The sequence below is a fragment of the Lissotriton vulgaris genome, chromosome 5 (genome assembly GCF_964263255.1).
Source record: "Lissotriton vulgaris chromosome 5, aLisVul1.2, whole genome shotgun sequence".
In the NCBI taxonomy this organism is placed as follows: Eukaryota; Metazoa; Chordata; class Amphibia; order Caudata; family Salamandridae; genus Lissotriton; species Lissotriton vulgaris.
In genome coordinates, this window is record NC_141693.1 from 905,400,856 (window position 1) to 905,428,417 (window position 27,562).

Below are 27,562 nucleotides of genomic sequence, written 5' to 3' on the forward strand. Positions count from 1 at the left end.
AATCCCCATGGGGGATTTGGAAAGCAGGAGGGTATCGTCAGCAAACATTATTGCCGGGACCCTTCTGCCTGCCAAGAATGGGGCATCATTGTCCTTAACGTTATCTAGGTGCAGTATAACGCTGTTAATGAAAAGACAGAACAGGGTCGGTGCCAAGACACAGCCCTGCCTGACTCCTCGGTGGACCGGAAACCTGGACGAGAGCTTACCATCCCTCCCACACCTCACTTGTGCATAGTTGTTCTCATGCAACCTGATTATAATGCTGAGTAATTGAGGGGGTACTCCTAGCTTTTCCAAGACCTCCCATAATTTCCTTCGCGGGACTAGATCGAAGGCTGACCTCAGATCCACGAAGACCATGTACAGCCTTCCCCCCTCTAACGTCACCGTCTTCCAATAGAGGAGGAGGAGGCAGAAGATCTGGTCCATGGTCGACGTGTTCTTTCTGAAGCCAGCCTGGAGGGGGCTCATGATGTCGTTGTCCTCCACCCAATCCAGCAGATGGTTAAGAATGAGGCGCGCAAAGAGCTTTTCGGGTACATCTATCAGGCTAATCGGCCTATAGTTGTCCGGAAGCAGAGTAGACCCCTTCTTGCGAATCGGCACAATCTCTGCCCCCAGCCAAGAGCCGGGGATCGCCATACCTCCTAGAATGGCATTAAAAAGAATAAGGAGGTACGGACCCCAGATGTCCGGATGATGCCTAAAGAGATCCCCCGGTAACTTATCCAGCCCCGGCGCCTTCCCCAACGTTAAGTGCTCCAGAGCAGCCTCCACCTCCCCTAAAGAAAGTTCCAGGGCCGAGTCCGGGGTGCTTGTGGGCACTGAAAAGACTCCATCTGGCCAAGTGTTAGTGTCTTGATAGAGTGCCCCAAAGTGAGCCTCCCAAAGCGAGGGGGCGATGTTGGGTTCAATTGCTGTTTTGAGTTCCCCCATCCCATTATTTACCAGGGCCCAGAATTTCCTAGAGTCTCTGGCTTTTAAGGCATCATGGAGGTCATGCCAGTGGTTCCAATCCCACTTGGCCCTTGCATTAGCTATCACTGATTTGTACCCCCTCCTAAGGTCTCGTACCTTGGCCTTATTTGACCCCTCCTTGATTGCGGCAATGAGCTCAGATTTAACTGCCCTGCGGGAGGAGGTATACCAGGTGGGAACACGGGTCTTTTTCTTTCGGTTTGGTACCACCGGGTGAAATACCTCTGCCAGATCCCTCACTAATTCCTGGTGAATACTACCAAGTTTCTCATTATATTCTGGGGTTCTTGGTTCATTTAAAAGCACATCCACCTCCATGAACCTAGGGAGTGCCAGACCGTATAACTTATTGATGGCATCTTCTGAGCTCAAGAGCTTTCCCCATTTAACCCAACGCCTATTTGTTGTAAGAAGCAAATCCCCAGTGTCCTCCGGTATCGTTGCTGCTTTGCCTCATTGCTAATTCTGCCTATTATTGCTGCCTGCTGTGTGCCTGGTAGACGCTGTGTTAACTTTGCACTTTCAATTTTAAAATCGCCGCTTTTCCTGTTGTCCTCCGGTATCGTTGCTGCTTTGCCTCATTGCTAATTCTGCCTATCATTGCTGCCTGCTGTGTGCCTGGTAGACGCTGTGTTAACTTTGCACTTTCAATTTTAAAATCGCCGCTTTTCCTGTTGTCCTCCGGTATCGTTGCTGCTTTGCCTCATTGCTAATTCTGCCTATCATTGCTGCCTGCTGTGTGCCTGGTAGACGCTGTGTTAACTTTGCACTTTCAATTTTAAAATCGCCGCTTTTCCTGTTTTTGCGCGTTTCCGCTGTGCTCCCCCCTCCGCCTCCATTTTGTCTGTGTTGTTGTTGTGGTCATCTGTAGCCCGCCCCGCCTCCCAGCTGAGACGCCCTCGCCCCTCCCCCTCCACCATCCATATATGACAGGAGTTCCCGCGTGCAGCGTTTACGCGCAGCGACCGCGCCCAACCCGCGCCGAAGGTGCGCCAAAGGTAAGCCCGTCTACGCCCGTCCGCGCCTGGCCAGCGCCCAGCGCCAGACCCCCTGCCCCTCGCGCCGCCCAGCCCTCCCGCTCACCTACGATGCCGCCACCCTCCTAACTCAAAACCCCGGGCGCGCCCCCAACTGCGTCCAAGCCGCTCCTGGACACACCCATGGACCTTTCTCCTGCTACTCCTGCAAATTCAGCGGCACCGTCAACATCTCCGCTACGACCACACCACAGATTCCCGACCCCAACCACCTACAATGCATCCTTCTCAACACCCGCTCGGTCCACAGGCACGCCATTGACCTATGGAACCTACTAGACACCATCTCTCCAGACGTCGCCTTCCTAACGGAAACATGGATGAACGCTTCCTCCGCCCCAGACATCACCATTGCCATCCCTGAAGAATATAAGATCACACGCAAGGACCGTACCAGCCACACAGGAGGAGGCATCGCTATCGTCCATAAGAAATCTATCCGCATCTCAACCAGCTCTGACGCCAACCTCGCCAACTCCGAACACCTTCACTTCCAGATCCACATCGACCCCAAGACCACACTCAGAGGCACCCTCCTCTACAGACCGCCAGGACCCCGCGCAAAATTCAGTGAGGACATCACGGACTTCATCACTCCACACGCGCTCCCCTCCAAAGACTACATCCTTCTGGGAGACCTCAACTTTCACCTTGAAAAGACCAACGACCGCAACACCACCACCCTGCTGGACAACCTCGCCAACCTCGGACTTAAACAACTAGTCACTTCCCCCACCCACATCGCAGGTCACACACTCGACCCCATCTTCACCTCCAGCAACCATGTCTCCTTCAGCCACACTACGGACCTCCTCTGGACTGACCACAGCTGCGTTCACTTCACCTACAACAAGCCAAAACCCACCAACCACCTCCAACCAACTCTGCAAAGAAACTGGAACAAGATCACCACCGACCAGATCTCCGCATCGCTCCTTCTAAACACACCAGCCCACTCTTCCAACCCAAACCAAGCCGCCGCCAACCTCACCCTATGGCTATCCAACACCGCCGACACCCTAGCACCACTGAAAAAACGTCAAAGCAAACCTGGCAGCAAGAAGGCCTCATGGTTCAACGATGATCTTAAGAAGTCCAAGAAACTCTGCCGCTCCCTTGAAAAGGCCTGGAAAAAAGACCCATCCACTAGCACCAAGGATGCATTCAAAAACGCCACCCGCACTCACCACCAACTAATCCGAAAGGCCAAGAAAACAGCATTCAAGGATCGACTCGACAACAACGCCCACAACAGCAAGGAACTTTTCACCATCGTCAAAGAATTTTCCAACCCCTCGGCCAACTCCAACGACATCACCCCCTCTCAAGCCCTCTGCGACTCCCTAGCCTCATTCTTCCACAACAAGATTGCAGACATCCACAACAGCTTCGACAACCAACCCGGAAACCAACCAACCCAACCATTTGCTGAACATTCTCCCCCCGTGAACACCCTCAACGACTGGAACCCAATCTCCACTGAGGACACCATCCGCCTGATGAATTCCATCCACTCAGGATCCCCCACAGACCCTTGTCCTCATCACATCTTCAACAAAGCAGACTCCGTTATAGCACCGCACCTCCGAGACGTCATCAACTGCTCCTTCAACTCCGCCACCTTCCCGGAAAATTGGAAACACGCTGAACTCACCGCCCTTCTGAAAAAACCCACAGCGGACCCCACCGAACTCAAAAATTACCGCCCCATTTCGCTCCTTCCATTCCCGGCCAAAGTCATCGAGAAAGCCGTCAACAACCAGCTCGCCGCTTTCCTCGAAGCCAACAAATCCCTCGACTCCTCACAATCTGGCTTCCGAGCAAAACACAGCACTGAGACCGCCCTCATCGCAGCAACAGACGACATTCGAACTCTATTGGACAATGGAGACACAGTCGCCCTCATCCTCCTCGACCTCTCGGCAGCATTCGACACAGTCTGCCACAGCACCCTGTTACAACGCCTCAATAACCTCGGAATACAAGGAAAAGCACTTGAATGGATCACCTCATTCCTCTCCGGAAGAACCCAGAGAGTCCGCCTCCCACCATTCAAGTCCGAGGCCACTGAAGTCATCTGTGGCGTACCTCAAGGATCCTCACTCAGCCCCACCCTCTTCAACGTTTACATGAGCCCCCTCGCGGCCATCGCCCGCCAACACAACCTCAACATCATCTCTTACGCGGATGACACTCAACTTATCCTTTCTCTCACCAATGACCCCAGCACCGCCAAAACTAACCTACACGAAGGAATGAAAGAAGTTGCCGAATGGATGAAACAAAGCCGTCTGAAACTGAACTCAGACAAAACAGAAGTCCTCATCTTAGGTACATCCCCCTCTGCATGGGACGACTCCTGGTGGCCGGAAGCCCTTGGAAAAGCACCCATCCCGACAGACCACGCACGGAACCTAGGCGTCATCCTGGATTCTTCACTCTCAATGAACAGACAAGTCAGCGCCGTATCCTCATCCTGCTTCAACATTCTTCGCATGCTCAGAAAAACATTTCGCTGGATCCCCACTGAAACAAGGAAAACAGTCACCCATGCTCTAGTCACGAGCCGACTGGACTACGGAAACACCCTCTACGCAGGTACTACCGCTAAACTCCAGAAGAAACTCCAACGAATCCAAAACGCCTCAGCCAGGATCATATTAGACATACCGCGCAACGAACACATCTCCGGTCACCTGAAAGACCTCCACTGGCTACCCGTCAATAAGAGAATCACTTTCCGACTGCTAACTCACGCACACAAATCACTCTACGACATCGGACCAGAATGCCTCAACTCACGACTGTCCTTCTACACCCCCTCCCGCCAACTACGTTCTTCCAACCAAGCCCTCGCCACTGTACCTCGCATCAACAGGACCACCATGGGAGGCAGATCCTTCTCATACCTGGCTGCTAAAACATGGAACTCGCTCCCCGCCTACCTTCGCCTCACCCAGAACCACCTAGCATTCAGAAAACAACTTAAAACGTGGATATTTGACAAATAATCCTCCTCCCCTTTCTAAGCGCCTTGAGACCCTCTGGGTAGGTAGTGCGCTATATAAATTCTCTGACTTGACTTGACTTGACTGCTGGATGCTTAAGCAGAGGGTATTGTGGTCACTATCTGACCTATTTATTACCCTGAAGTCGAGGACTTTTGGCCACAGTGTGATATCTATCATAATATAATCTAGCCTCGACTCATGGCCCTTTCTGTTGAATGTACACACTGAGGGGGTATCGGAAGGAGTACGACCATTACAAGCCCTCAGTGTGAAGTTCAAGGTAAGGGACATGAGTTGTACTGCTAGAGGGGACCAGGCTTTAGGGTAGGGCGAGGACGAGGGTGGTACCCCCCAGTAGTCATCCTCAGCAGTGAGGGCACCCTCCAGTAGACCTTCCAGGGGTTCAAAATGACAGTTTAAGTCTCCTCCCAGCACTACCTTATAGTCTCCTGGCAGTTGACCCAGGAAGGAGGACAATTCGTTTAGGGTGGGTGATTCATTTGGCGCGGCAACTGGTCGCGAGTAGACATTAACAATGGCCCACGATGGTTTGCCAGGCCATGTGAGCAACACACACTGGATGTCCTGCGAAGACGTGCACATCTTTTCCGCCTGGCACCCAATGTGACTCGCTATCCAGATTGCCAAGCCTCCTGACGGCCTCCCCCTCCCACTCCATTTAGCAGGGATTTCAAATATTTCGAACCCTCTCCTAGTTTGGGGTTCCCTCGCCCATGTCTCCTGAAAGAGGAGGATATCACTAGCATCTAGCAGGAGATCCCACTCCGGTGTGCCTACCTTATTTGCAATTCCTGCCACATTCCAGGAGAGAATTCTCAGCCCTGGATCTTGTGGCAGTATGCCTAGGCCTCCAGTGGAAGGTGGTACGGTGACTGTGGCGTGGTTAGAGTCTTGCGGGGCATTGTTATGAACCGGGATAATGGATAGAACATCCACCTCCACTGGTTGTAAACCATGACCAAACCCAGTATTCGATAATGGCCCTAGTTGGCCCGGAATATCATCCAGGGTGCCCATTTGTTCTTTGGCGGTATCCTGTGGGCCACAATCGGTTGCAGGGACAACACTCAATCCCACCCAACTTAGGGCCTCACCAGCTAACTTTCCAGGGCTGAGTGAAGTCTCCCCCGTTTGTGGTCAGTCCACTTGATCTAGACAGGAAAATCTATTGTGATGTATGATATTGGCCGGAACAGGAGGTAAGTAATGCTTTGGTCTATAACGTGAGCCATCTACAGCAAAGCCTACTCTAGTCCACCCCTGCTCCCTCCCCACCTCCGTGTTGCAAACATTTGGGTAGAAGTGTGAGAGGGGTACTAATTCAATAGTGGACTTATCTGGCCTTACAAGCCAATTACAAATGTAGTTGGCGACATGTGGGCTTTTAAAACTAACAATGATACAATCCCCTGCCCTGTTCTTTGGGGTAAAGCCAATCCATGGGATCCTCCTGACCATCAGAACCTCACCTTTCAAGTTTGGGGGCAGAGGCCTATTAATACTAAGCCAGCTTATGACCTTGTTGTGTAAAGAGTCCTGAGGCTCCCTTTTGTCACCGGTTAGCTCAGGCACTCCCACCATGATTGCCGTGTACGGTACTGCTTCTGGGGGCAGGTTGACCACCCTACGCCTATCATGGGGGCTAGTGGTATGGCCAGTAGGACCGTTGGTAGAATTCTCATCTCCCATCGGTTGAGAAACTGGGAGTGGCTTAGATCTCCAAGGGGCAGGAACAGGGGGCCTTGACGTTAGAGATGGCAATGGGTGCGTTTGGGGGGCAAGCGCACCATTTTTACTGCGCAAGACCAAATTTGAATCCTTGGTGGTCGATGCAGAAAACGATGGTCTGTTCCCATATGTCTCCCGGGAAACTGATGGAGCATTTGGAGCCAACCCAGGGCTGTTCCTTTTGGAATATTTTCCATGGCCATGAGTCTAGCCTCTATAGCATCCAGTTTGTCAGAGATAGGGGTCAGCAAGTTCTTAACAATGTCTGTGATTGAGCTAATTAGGCTGTCTGTGCTATTAGAGGTTTCCCCACCGAATATGAATGGACCCGGCTGCAGTGGTAAGGCCGTAGATAATGAAGAGCCTATATGATCCGACCTAGACTCTGGTGTCATGACCTCAGGGGAGGCCGAGATGTCTATACTGTCATCCAGATTTAACTCGGTTGTGTCAACTTTGGCCCTTTTTGCCCTCTTTGGTTTCCTGGACCTTTTCCTTTTTGGTGGTTGTTCCACTCCACTATTTACAGGCTCTGTGAGGAGGGCAACCTGGCTCACTTCCTGCGACTCTGATCCCTTGTTGACCGGAATAGAAGAGTGGTCAGCGATCCCAGATGACCGAGGGGAGTCTCTATCCCTCTGGGAGTTTGATGGAGTTCTTAGCTGCTGGAGGACCGACTCAATGGTCTGATCGATACTGTCCATGAGTGACATATGGGTGGCGTCCAGTAGTATAGGGGTACTATCATCAATAGAAGAATCCGCGGGATCCAATGTCACACTTTCAGATCCCAGCTCCAGGTGTGTTTCCATAACTGACTGGCATTTATTGGCTAGAGCACTGGCCTTAGGGAAGAATTTTTCCAGTGTACTTGAACACTGTTGTGCTGGTTTACTCCTTGAAACCCTGGAGGCCATATTGCAGTTATACAGGTAGGAGCTGTAGGACAGGAAACGTCAGAGGGGTGGCCCGGTCCGGTCTCTGCCGGCCTCTAACGGCCTAAAACGGCCCGCTATTTGCCCGGTCTTAGCCCCGGGCTACGTCCCGCGTGCGTCCCGCGTTGTGGGAGGCGTGCAATGATTTTATGCTCCCAAGGGATGGTCATTTGCCGAGGGGGCGGGGCGGGAAGAGGACCAGGTGCGGCCTGTCAGGTGTTGCTTGGCCCCCTGGTCCTCACAGTCCCGCGTCTCACCCGGTGGTTCCTTTGGCGGCGCTGGTCCCCGTCTGGCAGCAAGAAATCCCAGCTCTCACTCCGAGGTAGGGAAAGGGCGAACAGCAGACAATCAACGTCCCAAGCCTCAAGCGGCACCCGCAGGACCGGGTCCGCAAGGCACTTTCAATGCCGAGGGGGCGGGGCGGGAAGAGGACCAGGTGCGGCCTGTCAGGTGTTGCTTGGCCCCCTGGTCCTCGCAGTCCCGCGTCTCACCCGGTGGTTCCTTTGGCGGCGCTGGTCCCCGTCTGGCAGCAAGAAATCCCAGCTCTCACTCCGAGGTAGGGAAAGGGCGAACAGCAGACAATCAACGTCCCACGCCTCAAGCGGCATATATATTTGCCATTCTTAGCTCTACTTAAACTTTCCTCACATGGGCAAGGCGGGGTGTTTCTGAGCCAGTTGTTTAGATAACCCGAGTAAATATCTCGCTTTGTGATTTGGCCAGGATGTATTTGAGACAGCAACCTCATCTTTCTCTTTCTCTGTTGCAACAGTAACTAAGCAACATGATGATATTTATTTATTGGTTATAGAATATATTGCTTTGAATCATTTGCATATATGCCCTCATAAAGTATACACCGAATATAAAGTGAACAGGGGAAAATAGATTTTTTGGACTTAGAAATGTACAACATTTACATGGCTACGTTTAAATTTAAAAAAAAAATGTTTCGATTAATTTAGAATCATAAAAGATACATAAAAAACCACTTTCCAATAATCCAATACAGTTAATAAAAATACAAATATTATGCATCGCAAAAGGGCTTATAAAGATAAATATGAAGGATGCAACCTGACCCCACTATCGCTGTTAAAACTATATAATATACAATAAATATTTAAAATACAGGCATTAACATTCATAAAAAGATTTGTTCATAAACCAATGACCTTTTCCGTTATTTACATTTCCACAAGGAATAACTTTAGGACTTCATGGTGCTACATATTTCATCAATACAGGTTTTAAATCACGGTTCCCATATTCCACAATTCAATCAAAGTGTGCATGTATCAGCTTCAAGACGCTATATGCAAAATCGTAAAGTGCTGTGTGCAAGGTCAAAAGGTGCGTATACAATATTATTCAGATTGTGCCTTTATTTACCATAGTATCCGCTATCAAAGCTTTAGCCCAGATTTGGTTCTTATAAGACTTACATTAAATAAGTACCTGCTTACACTGAAGACAATTGGTTGCAGTGTGTCAGTTTTCAAAATTCTCTCTGCCTCTTTGCAGGACCTGGTGTTCAGATTTTTGCAAATGGGTATAATCCATTTCTTCCTAGGTTTATTATACAATGGGCAAAAGAAGAGTACATGTAAATCATTTTATTTGGATTCACTTTGCAATAATATGCACAATTCATTATTTCCACTTCCACGGTTAAAACTCCATCTAGATGTATTAGCATTTGTTTGTAGCACACCATATCTGAACTTTATATATAAAGATTTAGCTAATTGTGGGCGGACCTCATCCATGAATGGTTCAAAATTTGGTGTATCTTTAAAAAGAAGGAACTTTGTTGTTAATCTCCCTGTAGTAGAACTATGTAACACGCTATTTTGGATATAAGCCCAAAAAGTTGATTTTAGCAGTTTCTTAGAGAATGATACCAGCTGGGTTGGATCTTCCCAAAAATTAGGTATGCCCAGCTTCAAATATCTCGCTTTGTGATTTGGTCAGGATGTTTTTGAGACGGCAAGATCATCTTTCTCTGTTGCAACAGTAACTAAGCAACATGATTATTGTTTATTGGTTATATAATATATTGCTTTGAATCATTTGCATATATGCCCTGACAAAGTATAAACCGAATATAAAGTGAACAGGGGGAAATAGATTTTTTGGACTTAGAAATGTACAGCATTTATTATGGCTACGTTTATTTTCCCTTTTCTTTTCACGGTTTATGCAGGGTTGAAAGGACATTAAAACATAATTTAATGGAATGGCGCTCCAAACATCCAACTCGCTGGAATCGGCAGTGCATTGCTATATTTCGAAAAATCCTTCCAAAGCTGGAATTTAGTTCTGGAAGTAGTGCCAGTATGGAAGAATGTGAATTTAAATGTCTAAAAAAAGATTATAAGGTTTGTATTCGGTTAACTTATTAAGATGTCTGTAGTATCTAGATAGCAATTTAAACCTGCATGATATTCTTTTTACAGCGTGCCACCTTTTTGAATCCTTTATACTGATCAAGTATGAGGCAGTGTGTTGACCACAATGGCCTATGTTTATAACCTACATTTACCCTTCAGCAGCTGAAGATACTGAGAGAAACCAGTTTTAACTCGCGAGCGATAGGGCCCACGAAAAAGCCAGGGCAGGCGTACAGCATGTATGCTGTTAATTCAATCACCGTATGCCCCAATGTTGATAATATATTAAATGCTCCCAGCCTAAGGTGTTAAATCGCCACTTATATGAAAGGGAGAGTCAAAGATGAACGTTCCCTCAAAACCACAAGAAAAAGTGCTACCAAAGCCAACACGAGAACAAACTACATTTCTCTTGAAGCCTCTTGAGATGCCAACATTAAATTCACTGCCACTTGTGGTGGAGTGGGTGAGAAGTAAAACCTGCCCATCTACAAGTTGGAGGCGGAGGTCCCTTGCCAGGTCCGAAGTGAGTGGGCACAAGAGGCTTCCTGTATTCACATTCACTGCTTCAACTTGCCACAAACTCCTCTGAGGTATATCTGTGAGCACGGTCAAGTGCCCACTGCTAGCCCCAGCTACACAGGAGACCCTGCCTGCTTCCTCTGGGGCCACAGATGTGTGCCTGCTAATGCCAAGGGTGCTGCCGACCTCTCTCTGAGGGGTAGGCTGTGTCGCGCTGTAGGTGTTGATGAAACCTTAACCCCTCAGGGCCTACTGGCCATCGCTACTTACTCCTGACCACTTACACCTAGCAGCTTCTGACTCACTATTTGCCTGAACCCACTATGGTTGCTGCTAGTTCCTCGTGCTTTTTAAGCCTTCACCTTCGTTCTCTCGCCGAATAGCCCTATATTCTTCCAACGTCTGCAGTAAAGTCTTTAGGAATGAGCACAATAAAATATCCAACTTTCAGAGCTGAACTATGTTTAGAAAACTATTAAGCATTATAATTGTGCATCATCTTTTCAAATGGTGAGTGGCTCTTGCATAGATGTTGATAGAAAAACGATAGAAGTCAGAAAACCTCCATTACGCTGGTAAATGCCGTGCATTGTAATATTATTAGCAGCTGCTTTCTTTACTTAACAAGTTTTAAAATCCCAACACTTTTACCGAAAAAAACGTTGTCATATTTATTACTGGAAATGACCCGTGAAAGGAGTGTTTTGTGAATGCTAAATACATATGTTATTACTTGCTGAATTCTTTTATTCTTTTTTTATTTTAAAAAAAGTCTATTTATAAGCTTTTTGCTACAGGATTCTAATGTATGGGAATTTGGCCATGGCCCTAGCTACACAGGCAGGGGCATTTTTACAAGGGCTTCGCCACCTTAACGTCACTTTTTTTTACGTTCTGGTGGCAATAACCCCTTCGCCTTAGTTACAAGATGGGGTTAAGCCGCTTAACATGGCTTAACACCGCCTCGTGAAAAATGGCCCTTTCACACAGCACATAGCGTGAAAGGGGCGGGAAATGGGTGTTGCTGTGGACGTTGCGCCGCACCACCCATTGCTTTGTGACGCTGCCCCTATATTTACAAGGCTGACATACATATAGGGCAGCTCCAAAAATAAGACCATGGAAAACCTGGTCTTAAATTGGCACAACGAGGAGAAATGATTAATTTCTCCCCGTTTTTGCTGTTTCTATGTGTGCTGCATACTGCATTCTGTATCCCTGCTTTTTCAGAATGTTATAGCACAGTATTTCCAATTGTGGCAGAATTACCTACTTGCCATCCTGTTGTAAATATAACCAAGAGAGTCTTGTCCACATCCCCTTTGGAGCCCCACCTTTCTTATCTTATTCAACTTAAAGCACCGCCTGCTTCCGACGCTCCGGGTGGGCCTCAGAAAATCACTAGGATGACTTACACGGGAAAAGTTGTTTATTAGTTGTTTTCTGGCATCTCCACTTTCTGTCTTTCATAGTGTACAATCCTCTAAGTACAAACCCATTCTAAGCACTGCAACTAACAATATTTTAAAGAACTGTGCAGAGGAAAGAAGATATATCCTGTTGTGCAATCCAGCCAAAGGTTGTCTAATCTACCTAACAGTTCCTCATATCCGAGATGGCACATTCATAGCACAATTGTATCATATCCTCATAAAAATATATGTGCTACTTTGACAACATTTATAATGGCGGTTTGCACCCTCAAGTGTGATCATGCAACATGTGCATTGTTTTATTGGTGGACATTTTAGCTCTCAAGTACCTTTAAACCGTCTTCTACTTCTATTATTCATGAGCGTATAGCACCTGTAAGTTGTTAATAAATCTTGAGGCACATTTTGCTAAAATAAGCAGACACTTTGGCAGAATGCACTGAAATTCAACAAGCATGCTGTGTAACTCAGATAGTGCCTTAAGCCAGCTTTTGAAGTCAGAGCAACAGGAGAAAACAAAGCAAACCAGGCTTCTCAGCCAGTGCAACACTGGAGAAAAGAAATTAAACTGGGAAGGGAATATTCTGCATTTTTTAAAGTGTCGTATAAATGAAATCGTCAAATTGCACAAAGTCATTAGCAAAACAAAAACAGATTTTCACATTAAAGGGAGGCCTACACGTAACCATATTACACAGCGGCGGTTGCCGCTGTACAGGTATAGTTAGGTCAGAATTTCTTTGGGAGGAATGTTTTTTTTATTTTGCTCATCACTTTGGTGCTGTTTGATGAATTTGCATGAAATGGCATGGAATGATTTGGACCAATCTGTGAAGTGGGTCCCAAGAAAAAGATGGGTGGGGGGACCAAAACATTGATTTAATATTATCCCATATATAACAGCGCTCTCCGATACAGCATTTATGAACAGATAATGAAATTTAGGCAACATAACCATTTTAGCAATGGCCAAGTGTCCCACTGTTTCAGACGGTTCTCCAACCACTCCATCAAATGACTGTAATTCGATCTCCAGAGAACATCAGTGTCCCTGCTCAGCCTTCTACCCAGATACCTCACCGGTTCCTCCACCCAGCGGAGGGGTAACTCCAAGCGAAACTGCGTGGTGGTCTCCATGAGCGGAAAAATCACAGACTTCGGCCAGTTAATGAATATGGCTGATAATCCACCGGATCTGATAAATTCCGTGATCAGTAGATCTAGATTTACGACCAGGCATTTAACATATAGAGTAACATCATTCACGTACAGCGAAACCAGTATCACCCGGGGAGTGAAGGCCAAGCTTCCAAAGGCTCCATGGCTATGGCGAAGAGGATGGGGAGAGTAGGCATCCCTACCTCATCCCTCGGGAGGTCTAAAATGAGTGGGAGACCACTCCATGGATTGAGCCTTGTAGTGGGCTTTGAGTAGAGGAGATTGATCAGTTGGATGAACTGAGGACTTATCCGCAAGTGGGCCATCAGTGTGAATAGATACGGCCATTCAAGAGAAATAAATGCCTTAGTAGCATCAAGAAAATTGGTGTCTGCCTCCAATGAATAGTCTATTTCCTAAAGGGTAGCAAAAAAGGTGCGCAGGTTGGGCATTGTAGTTCTACACGGAACAAAACTAGATTGATCTGGCCAGTGCTTTTGATTATTTGATGTAAATCCATTCAGCCATTTTCTAGAAATGTGAGTTTAAAGAGGTGCTTGGGTTGGGGGTGAAGGGGTTAAAAAGTAAGCTATATATGGACAGTTGGTCTTTCAAGGAGTCCGGCAGGGGTCCTGTAGTGCTCTAAATTAAAAAATAATAGGGCCTTGTGATTGGCAGAGGGATCTGTTTTCCCATTTGCCATTTTGGTACCGTGAGACTGGTACCAGTCTCAAAATACTAAATGATCTGATTGGCTGGCCGCCACTCAAAGAAAATGTTAGGGCCACTATTGGACCTGGCCCTTTCTGCGGGATTATCCCCAAACTTTTTGCCTTCCTCCTCCTATTTGTCTTTTCCTCTTTTTGCAGCCTTTAGAATTCTGGGCACTTTACCACTTCTCAGAAGTGCTAAAATGCACATGCTCTGTACTCTAAACATGGGAACACTGGAGTATCCATAATTGGCATATTTAATTTGTAAGTCACTAGTAAAGTGCACTATGTGAGCACAGGGCCTATAAATTAAGTGCTACTAGCGTGCCTGAAGCATAAGTTGTACCAACTTCTCAGTAGCCCTGTAAACGTGGCTCAGGCCTTCCAAAGCAGAGCCTGTGTGTGCAGTTTTAAACTGTGATTTTGACCTGGCGAGTTAAAGTACTTGCCAGGCCCAAACCTTCCATTTTATTACATATAATGGTGCAGTGCATTTAAAAGGTAGGACATGTACTTTTGAGTTTTAGATGTCCTGATAGTGAAATATATATATACATGACATGGTATAGACACCCAGAACCCACAGCTCTTGTGGTGGTGACCCAGAGGGACGACCCCACCCTGAGGCCAAAATTAAAAAAATTCTAGCGCGTTCCTCCGATGAGGTATTGTGGTACTTACGTAAGAGCTGACACTAAAGTTTACCCCCATGGTGCAGCGGTTCTCTATAAGCTTCACCAGGGGAAGCTTCCATGCCACTGAAGTACCACAAGGGAAGCTTGTACTTAGAGTACTACAGAACCTGCAAAAGATTTAAAAAAATGTATAAAATTGCAATGTGGTTTTTGGTGTCCGCAGAGGGTTGGCTGCACCTGGAGGGTAGTGCGCAAGCGCTGTGATTGATTAACTCTACAACGGCCGAACAACTACTGTTTACGGCCTTCAGTCTTGCGCAGCTGGGGTGGGGGGGTGCTCCCTATGGTGGAGTTGGCTGCCAATAGGGAAATTGGTTTGGCTTTCAACTGTGCGCAAAAGGGGGTCCCACTGTTGCTGGTGTGTGCAGCAAACTCCTTACATCGCTCACCAGTGTGCAGCATGGGTATATTATTTCAACATCTAACAATAACGTCACTATAGCCTTTTGATTTTTTTTTTATGATAATAGATACTTAATTGTGCCTAATACCCCTCATGGGGTAAAGTCCATAAACTAGGACTCTCCAGTAAACTCTGTCCTGTGATTTTCTTTCAATCTGACCCATCTCCCTGCAGTCAGCTTCAAAGCCTCAATGCCAGGTGTTTCTATGCATTTCTCTTTTCCTTTTCCCTTGAGGTTTCCAGGAGATGCTTACCTGGTGGTGTTTGATGCAGCTACAGAGGGTGTGACCTATCCAACCCAGCATCTTTTAATGATTTCTTCATGAGCAGGGACTTGAAAAGTCTGCTGCTATAGGTTGCTGTTGCTGATGAGGTGTTAGAAAATGGCCCTCTCCGAAGGGTCACCGCAAACCTTTTGCCTTCCTCCTCCTCATTTTCTGCCCTTCTTTTTGTTGGCATCGGGACTCTGAGCACTTTACCACAGCTGACCAATCCTAAAGTGCATGTGCTTCTCCCCTAAACATGTTAACATTGGTGTATAGACAATTGACATTTTTAGTTTACATGTAAGTCCCTTGTAAAGTGGTATACCATATACCCAGAGCCTTGAAATTATAATGTTACTAGTGGGCTTGCAGCACCTATTGTGCCACCCACACAGGTAGCCTTTCAAACCCGTCTCAGGCCTGCCATTACAAGGCCAGTATGTGCAGTTTACTGCTACTTTAACTTGGAAGTTAAAACCACTTCCCAAGCCTTAAACTCCCATTTTATTACACATAAGTCACACCAAATGTAGCCCTAGGCAGCTCTTAGGGCAGGGTGCTGTGTAAGTAAAAAGTAGGACATGTACTCTTATTTCTTTCATGTTCCAGTAGGGACAAACAGCTAAAATAGTTTTTCACTGCTGTGAGGCCTACTCCTCTTTATATTCTAACATTGTGAATTCCTTAAAACCATTTTAAGCTGTAATTCCTGATTAGAAAGGAGTAGCTGCATCATGTTTCATATCTTGGAAATGGTCATGATAAACCCTCTTTACTTTACTAAGTTGGATATAACATTACTATTTTCAAAATGCCACTTTTAGAAAATGGTAATTTCTCTGCTCTTACTGCTCTGTGTACCTTGCTATCTGTCTCCAATACACGTCTGGGGTAGGTGCCAGCTACACTTTGTGCATTCGATCTAGACAGTCACAAACACAGGAAGGGTAGGTGTGACAGAGAACTCATCTGCATTATGATACCTCTTCCTGGGCAGGAAGAGAGAGGGGAGCTGACACACCTGAATAGGCAGTGCCCTGTTCCCCACACAAAGGGCTGATTAGCCTGATATTCTGGAGCCAGGGTGGGGAAGAAAGGGGAACATGCGCACGTCAAGGGCCTGCTTTGAAGTTACCCCCACTTTAAAAGCACTACTGGGTTTAAGTACTGGACCTCTGACCCTACCAAGACAGTACAGTACTGGACCTGTGAAGAACTCTACCAGGAGTACATACTGCTATGCTACAAGGATTGCCAATGTGCTTGACTGCTTCTCCAGAAGAACTGCTTTTCTGCATTGTTGTGCTGCCCTGCTGCCTGCGGATCTCTGTCCTGCTGAGGACCCAGTGGTGTAACAAAACTTGAGGGGGCCCCCTGCAAGGCACGTGGAGTGGCCCCCTCTGGACTCAATCAGGAGCTGTCCGGCCAGGGTACTTTGCTGAGGGGGCCCCCTGGAACTTGCCTGCCCAGCTTCTCAAGGGGTGCGTGGGCCTATGTTACACCACAGACTGGACCCATCTTACTTGAACCAAGAGTGAATCCAAGTGCTTGCTGGCATGCCCCTTGTTCTAATGTTTCAGCCCCATCAAAGACTTCCTTCAACTCTGCAACAGCACCTGGACTCTGACATCTGTGAGTCCTGCCCTGCCAAGTGGTGTCAATCCAGTCCTAGGTCCTTGAATGGTGATTTCTGCTGTCCATAACTATCATAACAGACGTTGTGATGACTTTGCATTAATCAGAACCAATGTGTTGCCCTTTGACGCCGAAGCAGGAGCTCATTGACAACAGCGCTTCGACGGACTATGTGGCTCGACGGCGACAGACAGCTCGGCTTGGCAATGACACTTCACCTGCAATGTAAAGGGGCTAATCGACGAAGCCTTCATCAACTGCATGGTTCGAAGCCAACACCGCACCTGCATCAAAGGGATCGGCGACGATGCCTTGCTTTCTCTGCTCCTTGCTTTGAGTCTTTGACATCAATGCTTCCTCCATCCAAGGTAATTTTTCAGTTGGACGTGAATGAGTCGTGTAGCCTACCTCCCCTCCATCGTGGTAAGCCTGAACTTTGAGTTTACCCTGGTCTAGAATGATCCATATGTCCTGGGCTGGCCCTTTAAGGCTCTGAGTACTATAAATTGATTTAATCTCTAAAAAGTAATAAATCCGGTCTACTTATTGTATTTTTTCCATTTTGGTCTTCTTTTTACTCATAAAATTATAATCTGTTTTGCCATCCCTGGGTGCAGTATTTTTGTAGCGTTTTCATTGTGTTCGAATGTGTGTTTGTGTGTGTCTTGTTCAAATACCTTACTAATTCCTGAGTGCTTTGTGCCAAGCTACCAGAGGGTGAGGACAGGTTATCTTTTAGAGTTTATCTAGGTTACCCTGACTAGAGTGGTGGTTCCTGCTTGTACAGGGTGCATACTCTGACAACCAGAAACACCCATTTCTAACATAGGGTTTGGTCTGCAGATTTGGAGGATTTTCCTTAGATATGTGTTAAAGAAGGTCTGAACTGGTGGTGGTCAGTTGCCCTCCAAGTATCTTATCCATCCAGAAGGACCGATTTTACATTGGTGTTAAAAAGCCTGATCAGGGTTTGCAACGTTAAGTCTTTGGAGCTGCAGATCTTCTTTAGCTGAATGAAGGAGTCCCATGCTTTGCTGATTCTTGCCTTGAAATCGGTGTCTGTGCCACCCTGCTTGTCTATGACACTGCCCAGGTAGGTGAAGTCTCAAGCTCTTCCAGTGCATCGCCTGCAAGAGTGACTGCAGAATTGCTGGCTGTCTTAGCCCTTAGGTTTATCCATTGTAGATGTTGAGCTCACAGCAAGGAGAACAAATTGGATTCAGTGGAAACCTTGGATGCAGCTCAATGTTCTGGACTTTACAGATGACCTAGCCCTACTGTCAAATCCCAGCTGCAGATGCAAGATACGACGGACAAAGTAGCAGCCACACCAGCACAACTTGGACAATATATAATATATGTATTAATTACATGTTTGGGTGCTTTGATTACATAAAATGCAGTGATATAAACTCTATGTTTCAAAGGGAACCGTGATTATAATGACAGGCCTAAAATCACACTATAGAGCTATATCATGGGTAGGACCCTAAGGGATAATATGGCAAACTTATCTAAATTATTTTGCAAAAAACATTATGCAGCACATTCTCTGGCACTAATATTTTCATCCATGTGAGTCAGAAACAACCTTTTTTTTGGGAAGTTTATAAATTATGTGGCAACTGTTGTAAATCTATAATTATGTGCTAAAGGCAGCAGCCACATAATTCCACCTCTCATTGCTGTCCATTGCCTTTCAATAATGTATTCACGAAATGTAAAGCTAAGCAGTTTAATTCCAGTCAGTGCCCACAGTTGGCTTCACTTCAGCTCATGGTTTATTTATGATGTCTAGAATCAATCCATCCATCCATCCATCCATCCATTACAACCATACGAGTATCCGTTTGTTTTTGTGCGCTTCAGATGCCTCAGAATTTCAAACATTCTCTGTCTTCTTCACAATAATGTTTCCTTTCATGGAGAAAAAATGTTCAGACTCCTAGGCTGTTCATGGTAAATATAGCACGAGCTTTAAAGGAATTTAATTATGAACCCAGTATGCTACACCGAGGGGCATGTCTGTGCTCAGCCAAGTCAGACAACAATGCCAGAACATAGAGATGGCATTTTAGAGGCTTGGAGGAAAGGCCCACGCTTATTTACAAATGCGAATTAGCATTGCTGCTGTGGGTGCTCTGAATCAAACATGTCTGCATCTACCTTTTATTCAATGCAAAGTATTTCGGCGCACTTTGCCATACTTCATTATTCTAAACGCTATAGGGAGATGATATCATTCAGTTTCAATGCAGCGGTGTTTACTGTCTGATACTAACGGTTTAATTTTCCGTTTTTTTTAGCTGGACGGATTTCCTCTTCGCCTTCCTTACACAGATATACCGACGATTACACAGGCTGTGTATAACACCGGGATTCATGTCACAGAAATCCCCAACACGGAGTTTGCTGTGTCGGTGTATATCTACCCCTACCCTAACAACATCCTAGCAGTGTGGGTGTACCTAGCATCTTTGGTGCCTCTAAATTAGGAACCTGTTTAAAGAAATCTATAGGGGCATACATTACACGTTTCCCTTGTTTTAATAAATGGATTACTGTGTTATAGCTGTCAGGCTGATGATTAAACATTACAAAATGGATTTGTTACCGTGTTAAGAGAAGTTATTCCTTTAAAAAACGTTGGCTTATAATTTGCTTTAATTTATTTCCCTTTTACTTAATGAAACTTCAAAATATATATTCGTTTACAACAAACCATGGGAAAAAGACAAGTAACAGATTTTTTGCAGATGTTAAATCCACCTTGTCCTCTGGCTTTAGTAAATTAACAACATTGAGCTAGAATTTGCTTTATTTTTTTTTGTAGGAGGGAGCGGAAATATCCCAGTATTGCAAGACTCCGCATACTTTGCTCGGGTTTAAAACAGCATCTTCAATCACTTGATGCTCAGAACGCCATTTCCTCTGTCAGGTGTGCTTTATTGTCAATAAGGCTGAGGATAACTTTCAAATGCCCCAGAAGAAAGCCCTTTTCTGTACCAGTGTGTTTTATATTTTGAGCCTAACATGCTGCAGCAACACAATTCAACAGAAAAGGTGTAGCATGTATGTTGTCAGATTCGCGTAGATGTGACTCACAAAGATCAACCCTCTAACCTTGCACAGTTTTTTAAAAAACTTGCAGTCATGACGTGTGTTTTAAAAATCCAAACACTACGTCGACAGTTGCCAAATTGTTAGTGGTGTCCTTATGGTAGCAAGTAGTTGGGGTATCTACTTCTGCACATAAACACAACATCTTGAAAAGAAATATGGGGCCCGGCTTGAATGGAGAAGTAATAAGTCGTGCTTGAAAGATGGGGATATTTTGTTTTAAAAAGCTAGTGAAGAAAGAATGTAATAGTGGGAGGAAGATTGACAGATTGGGTTAGAAATTCAGAGATTTAAGATGGGTCAGAGTGGGCGGGGAGGAATCAAGCTGGGAAATGCTACCAAATAAAATGGTTTGGCTGATCAAGCTACTTCAAAGCAATCTAGGCTGTGCTTCTGGTACGTACATGGCCTGCAGGTGTACAAGAAAGTTATCTTCTAATGAAGTATCTATGTAAGAAAGTCCTCATTAATGGAAGTGGCCTAGAGACAGAAAGGTTTGGCATACACTCTATTTGAACTGCAATAGTACCAGAAGCCGCCATAGCAGGTGCCTTAAAATGTACTATCAAAAGAATTGCTTCTTGAAATTCCCATGGAATCAAATGCGGCACTTGGTCTTCTTCAAATGTGATGTTAGGAATGACCTTCCCTGAGCAGAAACTAAGGCCCTCATTTTGATGTCAAGCGGACTACCACGACAGGCTGTTGGCGGCGGTTCACTTGACATTCAGATCATCTGTCTGACCGCCGAATTACAGTACCAGTGGTCCGAGCGATTATGTCTGGGGGAAGATGGCCACCTCCAACAGGCTCAAGAAACACATTGGGCCGGCGGTCAAACGCTAATCCCTCCAATGGAGACCCTTTCCAACTGCCTGTTCATGGCTGTCCCACCGCCATGAATAGGCAAACAGAAAGGAACTTTGGGGCCCAAAATAGGGCACATCGTCTTCCTTTTCCTGGGCCGCAGCACAAGCCACATTAGAAAAAAACATTTTACGACCGCCTGCACGGTGGTCATATCTTAATAGGGTGGGCGGGATTGCCGACTCATTGTTGGGCGGTTCCAGCCCGCAGCAATGGCAGTTGGATGCTCGTCCGACCGCCATCGTAATGAGGCCCTAAGCCTAGCACTTCCATGGCACAGCTATATGTAAAGAAGCACCTTCAGGTACTGATTCGCGCCAGTTTACTTTGGCTTACTGCACTACAACATTTGCACTTATCACAGTTCCTATATAATATGTCAGTATAAGGAGCTCAGATTCTGTAAGAAGTAACCCTTTTATCGTGCCTTTTTGCCTGCTGTGCTCTCCATTCTGTAACTTCTGCAGCAGGCCTAATCCCAGTTGCGCCCCGTGGAGGGAGTTCCGTGGGGTGGAAAGGCAGGGCAGGGGAGGGGCAGGGTGGGGGGTAGTAAACACCGGAATATGGATGATTGGAGGTAAGTAAACAAATAAATAAAACAAATTTGGGTCGGACTCGCCCTCATGTGATGCACGTCTCAGTAGCCATCACATAGACAATGAGGTTGGTGAACTGATTTACTTCTGCTTCAAATGGTTTTTGAAGTTGAGAGGATTTTCCCTTGCTGGTGTGGCTCAGTTTGCAAATATGCTAATGCCTTTTGATAGTCAATTGTTACCAATGAATGTTTTGTGGAACATTGAGGCTTGTTAGAGTATGCTTGTCGGACACCCAAATCTTTTTTAATACCCTGAATGTCAAAGCTCCTTTTGGAAGTCACATTGCTACGTCACAGCCAGCCAAGTCACATGCCAAGTTACCCAGTTCCCAGAAGCAGACACACCTTGGTGAATCCTTCATATGACCTTGCCACGTGATTCTTGTTTTCATGATTGCTGAAGTCGCCTTCATAGCTGTTTCTATACTGCACATAATGACAGCGGGAAGCACAGGCTTACATTTTGGTAACAATGTTTCAGAATTCAGCACGGTGCTTTTCATCTTCTACCAGCGGGAAAGATACACCTCTTTGCAGAGTAACATACCTCACCCAGACTGCACTGGGGTGACGCATACAGGATTTGTTGTCAGTGTGTTGTCCAGGGCTCATGTTGATCTTGGTGCCTACTAAAATTGTATGTGAGGGGAGACATTGGAGGCTCTGGTTTCATAGTAGAGCACATTACAGGTACTTTCTGGTAGGTGCACAGGAAGTGCCAACCTCTACTTTTAAAGGAGCTTCTCAGTACCTTCATCCTTGTGGTATCAAACAATTAAGTGGCTTGTAAAGCGCGACTACTCACCCGTTAAGGAGCTGCTTCATGGCTTTGTGTAGGATATTTTGAACGAATGATACTACTCATCAGGGTAAGTAAAATTATTTTTGTCCCAGTTTCTTAAAAACAATATACAATATTATAAATAAATCAATCTAGGGGTATTTTAAAAAAGAAGCAGGATGAAAGGAACAAAGGTTTGTACCACATGGTCTACCTTTAGCACTCTTTTGCTCCCCATTGACGTACTTTCCCATATCTTAATTGTTAAAGCTAAATATTTTGTTATGTGTCCAACATATTTTGGTGTAGTACCCCGACAACAAACACAAATGGGCCTCCTATTGGCCTTATACGTTCCGTCTTAAAAAAGTGGTTTCATATATTTCCTGTGAAGATCCATCAGCTTGGGGCATAAGCAGAAAATATGTTCAAGTGTTTCCTGCTCCAAAATTATAAAGCTTGCACGCACAGATGGCTCTCGGGGAAATTTACATAGTCCGTCAAATTGATTAAAAGGTAGATAAAAAAAAGTCAAAAATATTAAAATTATTTTTTCACCTTTATGTTCAAATCTAAATAAGGTTGTCACAGATTAAAATAGGATCCCAAGGCATACTTGGAGTTTTTATATTTTGTTGACCTCTCAATGCCTCACATTTAGCAGAAAGTTGTATATTCTCGTTTTAACAAAAGCTTCAGCGCAGCCCTTGTCATTTAGCACAAATCGTTTAAAGTAGACAAGTTGTGTGGGGCAAGAGGTCCTTAATAAAAGAATCAGCAAGTGATGCTTAAGTGTGTAGATTTAATAGTTTTTTTATAATGTAAGATTTTAAAAGGTCGTAATCCGCCAGATGTCTTTAAATTAATTCATGTTTTCGATAGTAGCCAGCTCATAAAGAGATGTGATTCCAAACTGGAGTCTTAGTTGGCTTTACGGCGTTGAGTTATATAAGTTAAATAATTTCTTGATGCCATACAAAACAACAGTTTCTATGTCTGGAGTCCAACAAAAGGAGCCATAAATAAGGGCCTGGAACTAACTTAGAGTTGGAAGCTATTAGTGTCAGTCCCATTTCCCCCTCCATATTTTAATGCAAATCATTGTATTGATCCCGTGATTGCAGAGACTTTATGGCACACATATGATAGGCGAGCGCTCCAGTTTAATTTATTGTCTATTATGACACCCAGGCATAAATAATTTGGCACATGCTCAATTTTGTAACGGTCTGTAGACCAGATGTATTTCTGCTTTTGACAACCAAATGACATGACCTTGGTTTTCTTGATGTTAATCTGCAGATTATAGTCAACAATGAAGTTGTGCACCTTAGTCAATTGTAGTTGTAAGACGATCCGTGTAGTGGAAAAAATAACTAAGATATCAGCGTATGCCATAAATAGGACTTTGCTGTTAGCCAATTTGGGTGAATTACGCCTATCATGTTAAAATTCAACTGAACAGGTCAGACAGGTTTATCGCTGTTAAAATGTAATCCTGAGTGAATTTGCAATTTGTATATATTTATATCTCTAACCACTAGTATATGTAGTATACCTTTGTACTTACTACCATTCCTATGTGATTTTAGAGTTTATTTGTCTGTATCTCTTCCTTGAGTGACTTTACAACTTGTACATTTGCAATGTTTCCCTCCTTTCGCTCCACTTGTACATTTGCAATGTTTATCCTGTTTATATCTCTTATGTAACTCATGTAATCCAAAGTCCTTATGTAACGCAACTGGATCTCTGTGAAGCGCTCTGACACCTTCAGACAATGTGTGCGCTAAATAAAATTGCATTAAATAAATAAATAAATAAAATAAAAAGACATATATAAGCTAAATAATGTCGGAGCCAGAATGCAACCTTAGTTGATGGTTTAGATTTTTGCATCAGCCCTCGTTTTACCCCTATACAGGTGTCGCTGTAGAGGTCATTTTGGATCTTTAATAGGCCTTAATCTATCCCCCATGAGTCCAGCTTAGCCCACAGCTTGGATCTATTTACTATATCGGAGGCAGTGGAGAAATTGATGAAGCATGGCAACAGTTTCTTCAATTTATTCCCACATGCTTTCTGGGCCAGGATGGAACGTGCCATAATATTGTCTACGGAGGAATATTTTCGGCGAAAACATGCCTGATGGAAAGTTATTCTCTTGGATTCTTCTGCCCATTTTTTAAGGTGAAATAGCAAATGTTGTGCAAAATAGCCCAGTATTCAGAATCCTCATTGTCGGAATGCGGTCTCCTTCCTGAAGCTGTAGGGTGAAAATTCATGGCTCTTATTGCAACATACGTATTTCTGTATTTGACACTTCAAGTATGCTGAGAAGTTTAGGGGGGGTCATGACTGTATATTGACAGGAGGAAATGCAATAAAGCTCCACTTTTCATTAGCTATTAGGACATCACTTTCAATTCAGGAGTGCATGTGCAAATTCTTAGGCAACTTCAAGCAATTCCAACAAATGGCCAAACCTGTCATCTTTTTTGGGATACGCTCTGAACCCTGAATGCACATTAATGTAATTGCAAACACATCTTTGGAGGATGGCTCGGTAGCCCGCAGCGCGTTTGCTCGTCAGTTTCGGGGGGGGGGTCCATTTTTTTTTCATATCTGAAACTGACGCAGCACTTGAAATCTACAACGTCTTTTGAATATATTTTTCTGTCATTCCATGAAGCCCTGAAGGAGTCTCTTCGTGAGCCGAAATGCGTCGGCTATGGTCTTCTGATTTTTAAATGAACTCAATAAAGAAAAATCCTTTTGAGAAATCAACATCTGGGATCTGGACATCTTCTTGTGTGCTCACTGCTTCTTTAATACTGATATTGGTTGTTACAATTGTCGAATAGTGCTGAACCCTTTTGTGTGTAATGTTGGTATAGGATTTAATTCCTAGTTAAGCATAGAGGGGAGTGCTCCTTGGTTCTTTGCACTACCACAATACATAGAGACACTTTTCATTTGTCAGGTGCGGACTTCTATAGCCTCTACCCTCAATTCAATTGAATACATCTTTGGAGGATGTAGAAAAGGCTATATTGCCCGCACTGGTTGAAGAAAATTATAAAGATTGTCGTTACCAACTGAAGTGCAGGAGAAAAGGTGATCTTAATGAAACACGATCTGCCTTTCTCGATGGCTGGAAGGCTTGTAAACAGTGCCAAATTAATAAATGTGTCCACTGTTCTTCTTCCAATATATTTCCCATAACAAGGAATAAATCCCTATGGAAAGTTTAGAACTTCTTTCTGTGTCTAGATTTCAATTCTCTAACGAGAGAAGACACTAGATACAGGTTTCATTAGTAACAATACCATCACAATTGCAACACAGTGAAGAGCCTTGTCGATTTCTACATGATCACTTAGATGTTACAGTTGTCAGAGGAAGTATCTTCAACCTCATAAGTGGAGTCATTTAATGAAAATTCAACTTTTGCTCCATTCATGTTTTACTTCCAGGTACAGTTTGCCAGAGTGGCTCACTAAATACGCTATTTGGGTGCTGATCCTCCCGTTTTGCCCCATTACTCCAAAGTCTGAGGTTCTGCAGCACATAGATCCCAAACCTCAGGATTGGCAGTCAAGAAAAAAATACAAACTGTGCATGTCTTCTTAGTCTGTGATCCATACTCAGCCAAGAAAACCTGTGCAGTTTGGGTATTTAGAGCATTGATGTGTAGTGTTCTTTTGTGTATAGGAAAGGCCTGCAAATGAGATCCAAAGCACTGTAGTGTAGAGCTTAATGTCTCAGCTCCTTTTCCGGTTGCAGTACTGGTGTCACACCAAAAGTGTAATGGACTGAACAGGGACTAGCAGGTCGTGCCCTGTGAATCATACTGTGCATGTGATTGCAGGTCTGACACGACAATGGAAATGTGAGGTAGAGCTGTTTGGAGTAAAGAAATGGAGTAACATAGACAGTGCAGCTCATGCAGTGGCCAACGGGCATATATCCAGAGAGTTCCCTCAGGGCCGAGGTACAAGACAGGGCTGCCCGCTGTTGCCGTTCCTTTTCGCCCTTGTGCTGGAAAACTTGGCAGCCTGGATAAGGCAAGGCCCAATTGTCCATGGCCTCCATTGGATGGAGGGATGGGAAGATTGTATATCTCTGCATGCAGATGACGTGCTCCTCTATCTGGCTTCCCCTAAACGCTCCCTATATAGAATACTGGATATATTTAACACCTACGGGAGACACTCGGGATACATAATTAATTGGAGCAAGTCCGTATTATATCTCCTGAGAGGACCGCCACCAACGCTGCCCACCAGCTGTGACATGGCGGTAGTGGAAGATAGTTTCAAATATTTGGGGATCCATATCACCCCCGACCCAGAGGAACTTAGGACTCTGAATGTTCAAGCACCCCTAAAAAGGCTCCAAAGAGACACCAAACACTGGCAATCATTGCCATGGATGTTACTTGGAAAGGCAGCACCTTTTAAAAATGATGGAGCGCCCTAGATTTCTTCATGCTCTCTAAAATACTTCATTTTTGGTTCCCCCATCGTACTTCCGAGCCATAGAGACATAAGTCAGACAGAAGTCACTAAACTCCTCTGGAGTAATAAACCAGCTCGAATAGCTATGTCGAAATTGATTAGAACTTGGTATGATGGTGGCATTGCGCTCATGCATATACAAACGTATTACTGGGCGTCCCAGTAAATAGTAATCAATCACTGGCTACATGTCCCTCACACGGACCCAGCCTTCAGACTTGATAGGTTAGAGCTGGGAAAGGGAGGGCTGTACCGGGCACTATATAACAAAACCCAGGTCATGTTAGGACAGACAAAAACACACTCCTTGTGTGGAACACAGTACTCAGGAGGTTGGGCTGGGAAAACAAAATCACACAAGCGACAGCCTTCTGGGAAACAAGCAGACCGGGTATGCTATGCAAGAGTAAGGGTTCCAAGCACTGGGACAGCATAGGAATATCAACAGTAGGGGATCTCTGGGCTCAAGGGAAGGTAATCCCCTGCATACAACTCCAAGAACAATATGAGATGGCATCCACAGAACGGTTCTGTTACCTTCAGATCAAACACGCCCTAGAGGCGATTATCGCCTCTGACACTAGCCTCCCGAGGCCTCACCACTAGAAGATAGGTTACTGACAGAATACATGGATACAAAAGCTACATCCCTGACATATGGTAAATTCATTAATAACCAACCTGATCCCATGCGAATTCTTTGAGATAAATGGCAGAAAGACGTGGGAGACTTAGACAATACCGA

At 45.1% G+C, this 27,562-nt stretch overlaps 1 protein-coding gene across 1 annotated transcript in view; it reads left to right on the forward strand.

The window, feature by feature from the left end:
• Positions 1-19,426, forward strand: part of CC2D2B (coiled-coil and C2 domain containing 2B) — a 1,912,120-nt gene extending 1,892,694 nt beyond the window's left edge. The window contains exons 40-41 of the mRNA XM_086919535.1: positions 9,920-10,094; positions 19,238-19,426. Coding sequence (XP_086775661.1) covers positions 9,920-10,094; positions 19,238-19,426 — 364 coding nt within the window. The remainder of the gene's footprint in view (positions 1-9,919; positions 10,095-19,237) is intronic.
• Positions 19,427-27,562: the final 8,136 nt, after the last annotated feature.